At 38.9% G+C, this 8,073-nt stretch overlaps 1 protein-coding gene across 1 annotated transcript; it reads right to left on the bottom strand.

Moving 5' to 3' along the window:
- Positions 1 to 1,171: 1,171 nt before the first annotated feature.
- On the bottom strand, positions 1,172 to 7,216 carry LOC310795797 (uncharacterized protein). Its single transcript, XM_083657888.1, has 7 exons — positions 7,139 to 7,216; positions 6,883 to 6,984; positions 5,210 to 5,302; positions 5,086 to 5,114; positions 2,596 to 2,664; positions 2,100 to 2,195; positions 1,172 to 1,486 (listed from the first exon to the last, which is right to left on the bottom strand). The coding sequence occupies exons 3-7, from the start codon at positions 5,253 to 5,255 to the stop codon at positions 1,373 to 1,375; spliced, it is 354 nt and encodes a 117-aa protein (XP_083514014.1). The 5' UTR covers positions 5,256 to 5,302; positions 6,883 to 6,984; positions 7,139 to 7,216; the 3' UTR covers positions 1,172 to 1,372.
- Between the last annotated feature and the right edge of the window lie 857 nt (positions 7,217 to 8,073).

Below are 8,073 nucleotides of genomic sequence, written 5' to 3'. Positions count from 1 at the left end.
GGAAGACAAGTGAGAGAGATCAGAGCCAACAGAAAACCCCCTCATGCCCCACAGTATTTATTACTAGGAGGCTGACTTGACTGAATATGAAAAATATTTTATTTGCAGATACAGTAATATAAATGAACAACAATAATCAGCTATAACAAAGGAAAGACTAAACTGACTCCATTAAGGCCCTCGCCCCCACCCCTACACTGCCAACTGTCCTGTTAGATCTCAAATCCTAGCTGCTGCTCTGAACTATCTGCAGATGAGAAAGAGCTCAAACAAAATGAGAGAGAAGACACACTTGTTTAAAACAGACTTAGTTAATACATGAATATATTTCTATTTTCTACTTCTATATTTAAGTAAGGAAGAGAAAAATACACGTCTTTACTGTAATAATGCTCATTTCCTTACTTTCATAGCTGCAGTCTTTCTGTAGCCTCGGTTAATTCTCTTGAAAACCACAAGAAGACTGAGGACGTTTCACAACGAAGGTGTGAAGCTTCACAGTTCAAGACAAATTAATTGACTTGGTGTGGTTGGTGCACACGTTACATAGGTTTACATAAGGAACACGATCAGTTAGAAGAAATATGCAAGATATAAAAATAATAATAAAAGATTCAACGATATCAACAGTATTGACAAAATGGCAAACGCAAAGTTAGCAATTTAACAAAATATAAATATGTACAAGTATGTATTATTAGCTATGACTGCTACATGTAGGAAGAAGTAGGGCGTTGTTGAATGGAGCCTGCACTGCCAGATTACGCTGTAACGTTGACAACAGCAGAGTCTCACATTGAGGCAATGGGGGCTATAGCCCCGAACGTTGTATAGTCCCAGATCTCGAATGGCTTTTTTTAAATACAAAATTAAGAATAGCCCGACCCCCCAGATCTATTTCTACTTTACTATCTACTTTAAAGCATAAATGACCAAATAATATGATATGATATTGATCAGAAATGCAACATTTTGCTTCCTCCTTTGTGCAACTAACCTATAGCTAATCATCTAAACAAATAACTAACCTATAATAGCTAATCATCTAAACAAATGTAATGATATGATAGGGAGCTTCTGTTAGGCCATGTTCAGACTAGGAGGCCAAATCTGATTTGTGAACTTTAGTGACCTATTAATGATTCTATCCAGATTGGTTTTATGAGTCTGGACGCTCCAAGTCTGATTTGTGTCACTTGTCCCAAACCACATTATGGAGGTCTGGACACACAGATCCGACTTGAACACTTGCCCAAATCAGATTTGCGGCAGTGCGGACACACTCCCAAGTCAGATTTGGGAAACCAATCAAGATAATGATGATTAATGACTTTAGCAGCAAATCGGATTTGCCTGTAATGTGAACATGGCCTTACTTCCTTGGCTTGTTGACGGTGGCGTAGAGGCCGCTGGGATCAGTGTCTCCAGCAGAGGAAGAGGAGGGTTTCACAGCAGCATAGGTCACTTCTTCATCACCATCATGAACCTAAACAACAACAACAACAACAACCACAACAACACACCAACAACCAAACATGTCATGAGACAGCACAAAAACACAGACAGCACAAAACAAACAAATCACAACAAAACAAAATCACATAACTGTGGCACAACACGGCAACATGAGTTCCGGTCAAAACTAAATGACATAAGAAAAGTGTTATGACATTGCTCCCTATGAGTTGAAAAACTTAAACTTCCAAAGAGGTCAAACTCCAGCAACACTTGTAGTATAATAATAACATCATAAAGTAGTTCTATATACTCCAAGTGTTGCTGGAGTTTTGACCTACACTGTATAGACTGTTTCCCTTCTCAACAACACCTTTATGTGACTTAGTTTTAGTTATGTAATTTGTCCATTAAACAGTACAACTTATTGACACTGTGTGACTGATGACAGCAACTTCTAATGTTACAACCTCTTCAAATATCCTCCATAACACTGCTGTTGGGCTGTTGGAGCCTTAAAACCTGATAAAGACCTATTGCGTAATGTCAAAAAATACATGGGCATCAATGTGAAAATAAGAATAATTGTCTTTATTCCTGTAAATGTTGTTGTTGTTGTTGATCCAACAGAACAGACAGCTCACCTGTGCTTTACCAGCACACCTCTCCTTCTTCGCCTTGTTGTGGTTGAAGTGGCTGATGGAGGCGTAGGTAGGTCCATCGTCATCTGTCTGACCAGTCTGACCAGTGAATGCAACACAATGACAGGTCAGTGGCACCAGGGTTTGAACTAACATCTCCACTGATATTCTATTCTATTCTATTCTATTCTATTCTATTCTATTCTATTCGATTCTATTCTATTCTATTCTAGTTTAGTCTAGTCTAGACCTTCTTACTTCCCTCTTATGCTTTTTATCAAGGAAATCAGACTTAACTTTGTGCCTCGGTCACATGTAGTATTGTGTGTGTGTGTGTGTGTGTGTGTGTGTGTGTGTGTGTGTGTGTGTGTGTGTGTGTGTGTGTGTGTGTGTGTGTGTGTGTGTGTGTGTGTGTGTGTGTGTGTGTGTGTGTGTGTGTGTGTGTGTGTGTGTGCGTGTGTGCGTGTGTGTGTGTTTGTGTGTGTGAGTGTGATCTGACCTGGTCCTGGCTGGTTCCTGGTCCAGACTGCTTCACTGCAGGATTGGCAGTGCTGACTGAGGTCAGAGCCTGGACACATACAACCCAGTTAGCTTTCCATTCCAGTAAAGACCACTTATAACACAATACTATGTATGTGATTGGGACTTGTTACAAAACAAGAAGTGAATAAAGTTTAACATGAGTGCCCTCATTTAAATTCATATAGCCCATCATTTCAGTTTTTTCACATTCTATTCTGCACATATACTGTACATAGCCTATGTAATTCATATCTAATGAATATTGTTCGTAACTCTATAGGCATGATAGAATAGTGGATTTGATATCAAAGGATATCAGCTCTATTTTTAGATCTTCTATCTCGCTCTATAAACATTCCAGTGTGAAGGCGAGCATCTTCAGTCTGTGTAGTGATAATTCTGACGTGTTCGCTAATATTGCAGCTAACACTCCTGATGTTGTTGTTGTCAATGAAAATCTCAGAGAGGTCTTCATCCTAGAGGTTGGCTGTACCTTTGACCACAGCCTAGAGGAGGCCTTTCTGACCAAGATGTTAAAGTATCAACAGCTGAAGCAGACCATTTCACAGCTGGGCTACAGGTGTAAACTTTTAGTTTTCATATTCGGTAGCCTGGGTCATGTTCACAAACTGGTTGTGAGAGGCCTCCAGATGGCTGGACTACCTAAGAGAAGGGCCAAACAGCTAGCAAGGTATTGCTCAGTCTCTGCTATTATTGGTAACCGCTCAATATGGAGAAGGCACTGCTTTGTGTATCCTTGAAGTGGATACTAACCAATATCTTGTATTACAGTGTAACTGTATCTGTCAACTTGCCACTGCCATCACCCTGTGTGGCGTTCCTTTTTGTTTTTTTGTACGCATTATTGTGGTCGCCAACTAGGCACTTTTGTAACTAACTGTCTCCCAGCATCTGACTGTATTATTAGTGTTTATGTCCTTTGTACTCTGTTTTTATGTGGACATAAATAAATACTTTAAATGATGGTGTGTGTGTGTGTGTGTGTGTGTGTGTGTGTGTGTGTGTGTGTGTGTGTGTGTGTGTGTGTGTGTGAGTGAGTGAGTGAGTGAGTGAGTGAGTGAGTGAGTGAGTGAGTGAGTGAGTCAGTGAGTGAGTGAGTGAGTGAGTGAGTGAGTGAGTGAGTGAGTGAGTGAGTGAGTGAGTGAGTGAGTGAGTGAGTGAGTGAGTGAGTGAGTGAGTGTGATCTGACCTGGTCCTGGCTGGTTCCTGGTCCAGACTGCTTCACTGCAGGATTGGCAGTGCTGACTGGGGTCAGAGCCTGGATACATACAGCCCAGTTAGCTTTCCATTCCAGTAAAGACCACTTATAACACATTACGGTACTATGTTACAAAACCAGAAGTGAATACAAGTCTAACATGAGTGCCATGATGTAAATTAATCATTAATCATTTCTGTTTTTTTCACATTCTATTCTGCACATATACTGTATTATGTAATCCATATCTAATGAATATTGTTAGTAACAATTTTCATTTTTTTTCCCGTCTTTATTTTTTGTTTTTGGTCTGACTGAAAAGTTTTATTGTCACTCAGGATTCAGTAGGTCATGGGTTAGCTTGGTTCCAGCCTTAAAACTCTTTACATAAGGATTTTTCAAAATGTCTATGGAGAAATGAATGGGGAACTCTCTTCCGGGGCAATAGATGTCACGTGACTGTTCAGCAGTTTATTCTTTAATCTCTTTCCCAGATTAATCATTTTGCCCGTCTTTTTTTAGAATAACATACTTTTGATAAAGATCAATAAAGTGATCTCATGCTCTGCACAGTTATGGTAATAGACAGTTATTACACATCTGTTTTGCTGCAGCTGTGTAAAGTCTGGACTGCATTTAAACATTGTATCCTTCAGTTTTAAACTCACAGTGTCGTCTTCCACTGCTGACATCACTCACATCACAGTGTCTTTCTTCAAGGTCGTCAATACTTATGCCCCACTTCCTCAGCTATTATATTCTATTCTATTCTATTCTATTCTATTCTATTCTATTCTATTCTATTCTATTCTATTCTATTCTATAGTGTGGATTGTGTGTGAGTGTGATCTGACCTGGTCCTGGCTGGTTCCTGGTCCAGACTGCTTCACTGCAGGATTAGCAGTGCTGACTGAGGTCAGAGCCTGGACACATATACAGCCCAGTTAGCTTTCCACTCCAGTAAAGACAGTTAGAACAGAATACTACTATATGTGATGAGACTTATTGCAGAAGTGCATACAAGTGCATGTCATAGATTATGCAGTAATCCATCTGACCCCCCCCCCCCCCCCGATGAGTTATATTACCTTTTATTAGAACAACATTTTGATAAAGATCAATAAAGTTTCATCTTATCTCATGCTCTGCACAGTTATGGTAATAGACAGTTATCACACATCTGTTTTGCTGCAGCTCTGTAAAGTCCTGACTGCATTTGAACATTATTTCCTTCAGTTTTAAACTCACAGTGTCGTCTTGCGCTGCTGTTTGGTTCCCTGAAAAAAAGCAAAGGTGAGAGGAGAGTTTATCTTCTGCAGCCACAGTCTGGCTTCATCAATGTGACCACATTTTACACAAGAAATGCTCTCACCTCTAGCTCTCTTCCAGCACACGAGCAGTGCAACAACTATTATCATCAGTGCAGCTAAACCCACTATGATGGGCCACCATTGAAGTCCCCCACCTAGAAGAAGTTAAACACATTTTGTCAGCAGCTTCAAGTGACCTATGCAACTAAAATAGATTCAAACTCTCCTCAGTGAAAGAGGAGGAGTTGCATAATATGTGTTTCACAATGTGTAAAATATCATAGTTGGAACTTGTTGTGGTGATGATTTACAGTAGGCTAGCTACTGTATGTTGGTATTATGTCATATTTTCTTATAGTTTTTAGGTGTCTGCAAAACAAATGTCCTCTATAGGAAAATACATTTACAACAGAATAGAATAGAATAGAATAGAATAGAATAGAATAGAATAGAATAGAATAGAATAGAATAGAATAGAACTTGTAAAAAACAAGAGTTCACAAGCAGTCATGCACACACCTAAAGGTACAATTCTACAAAACATATATAGAAATACCCTTTACCCAAATAGTATTTGCAAGCATGCACGACTTTTCAGTTTTATTCATCTGCAATTTTTAAGTAAAAAAAAAAAAGTAGAAAAGCGGCAGTCCAAAACAAAATGTCGGCTCAAATGCATCATGTGTAAACCACAATGTTTTCCTGTGTAATTCGCAGAAGTTATAGTGTAAACTGTGTTTTTACAGAGTAAGAATGGGTGTAAACTTCATAATCCAGCCCGCACCCTGTTATTTTACAGACTTTGTACTTCAGTGTCACACGCAGCCCGGAGTGAGGCCTCGAACCAGGAACCTTCCAATTCCCAGATCGACAGCTCTACCTCATGAGCTAAAGCTACTGCACTGCCACCACAGCAAAATACAACATCATTTGTTATTATTCTACGTCATCCATATGTCAGGCCTATCCACCTTATTTCCAGTGTTGGGCAAGTTACTTTCAAAATGTAATATACTACATATTACTAGTTACTTTCATTTGAAAGTAATAAGTTACTTTACAATATTACTTTCTGTGTAGAGTAACTCAATACTTATTACACTAACTACTTTTGCATTACTTTTACCAAAACAACAGCAGCAGCAGAATGACATCGCCGCCCCGGAACCATCCCGAAAAATTATTTCAACCACCTTGAAATCAGTGTAAACAATCCAAAATTCTAAATGTTATTCTTTTCCTTTGTTATTGCCATCTATAGTGGTTGTTTGCATAAAAACACACAGTTTGATTAGGAAATTATTGTATCTTTTTTAAATATCTGCTTTGATTTAATAAAATGTAACTCAATTTGTAACTTGAGTTACTTGACAAAGTAACTGGTGTAATATTACTGAAATCATATAAGTAATAAGTTATATTACTGAGTTACTGCTAAAAGTAATATATTACATGTAATATGTTACTTTTGTAATGAGTTACCCCCAACTCTGCTTATTTCTAGCTGCAATGATGCCTACGTGGGTGCTTCTTCTGGTGCCCCCCGGGGGTGCTGGGAGGATGACACTGGAAGAAGCACCCATATTTCACACGTAAGGCATCATGGCAGCTAGGAATAAGGTGGATACAGCCTCTGAAACATAGTACTGTCGGCCATGTCTTGCAAAAAGGGTACTTATCAAAAGGACTGTAATCTATCTGGACTGTAATCCAAGATGGAAAGTGACTACTGTACCTTGTGATTTTGAATTGGGCGCCGTTTCGTTTGCCGTTGCTGTTGTTGATTTGGTTGTTGTTGTTGTTGTTGTTGTTGTTGTTGTTGTTGTTGCTTTCTTACCTGCACACAATAAATAACAAGAGTCAGTGAAGAGCTCATGTGGATCATATCAAGTAATAAGTAAATAATAAAATAACCTTTTTACTTTGAAACTCTATATCAAGTAAAAAATATATAGTTTTTGTTATTTTTCATAGTCTCAAAGTGTTCTCACCTGAGGACAGAGAGATGAAGTTAAATAGCTGCACTTTTTCACTGCGTTCATCAGTCACTTCACACTGGACTCTCTCTTTGACATGATCAGAAGTCAGAAAGGACACAGTGGAGGGGCAGGGAGACCGTGGCCTGATTTCTCCATCGAGCTTCACACCGTCATACAGCCACCTCAGTTTGTATATACATTCAAATGCCAACACAGAGCAGGTCACCTCGTTTTTCTGTTCAGTCACTGATGTGAGAGAAAGACAATAACAGGAAAGTTAACGTCATTACTGTCATCATAATTATTATAATCTTGTAGTATATTGTTCCAAGAAGGCAGTTTGAGCTGAATAGGTTATAATGTTAATACTCACTTTTTACAAGAGACAGATGAACCTGAGCATCTGGACCTTGTTGCTGTCGGCAGGTGTAGCGACCAACATCCCGACTTGTGACGTTCTTTATAGCCAGAGAACAGTCGTCTGTAACACTCAGTCTGGCTCCTCTAGGTTTGAACAACTTAGTTGATACAATCTGACCAGAGGAAACCTTAATTGTATTGTCTTTGTTTCTAAAATGATTGAAGAGCCAGGTATTATAGCCACACTTATCCTGACTGGGTGTCACATCTCCACAAGGCAGAGTGACTTCATCTCCATCTCGGACATAGAAGTGTACACTTTGGGTATTGGTTACTGCTGTGGAGAAAATGATAGAGAAATATCATGGAAATTGAATAGAATCCGAATGGGAATGGCTGCTATGTTCGTACTTTATTGCAAAGTTTACAAATGTGCCCCCTGATATGTCAGAAAGATTCCACTAAACGAATCATTATGTTAACAAAAAATGGCATTATTGACGTCTCAGTTCAATTAAGATTAATTAATAGAGGACAGGTAGAAATATTAGCAAGTACGTAGTAAGTTCCGTTTTGTAATGTATCTG

This window comes from Poromitra crassiceps, assembly GCF_964638095.1.
Source record: "Poromitra crassiceps genome assembly, chromosome: 21".
NCBI classification, from domain to species: domain Eukaryota; kingdom Metazoa; phylum Chordata; class Actinopteri; order Beryciformes; family Melamphaidae; genus Poromitra; species Poromitra crassiceps.
This window is presented reverse-complemented; position numbering and strand designations above follow the sequence as displayed.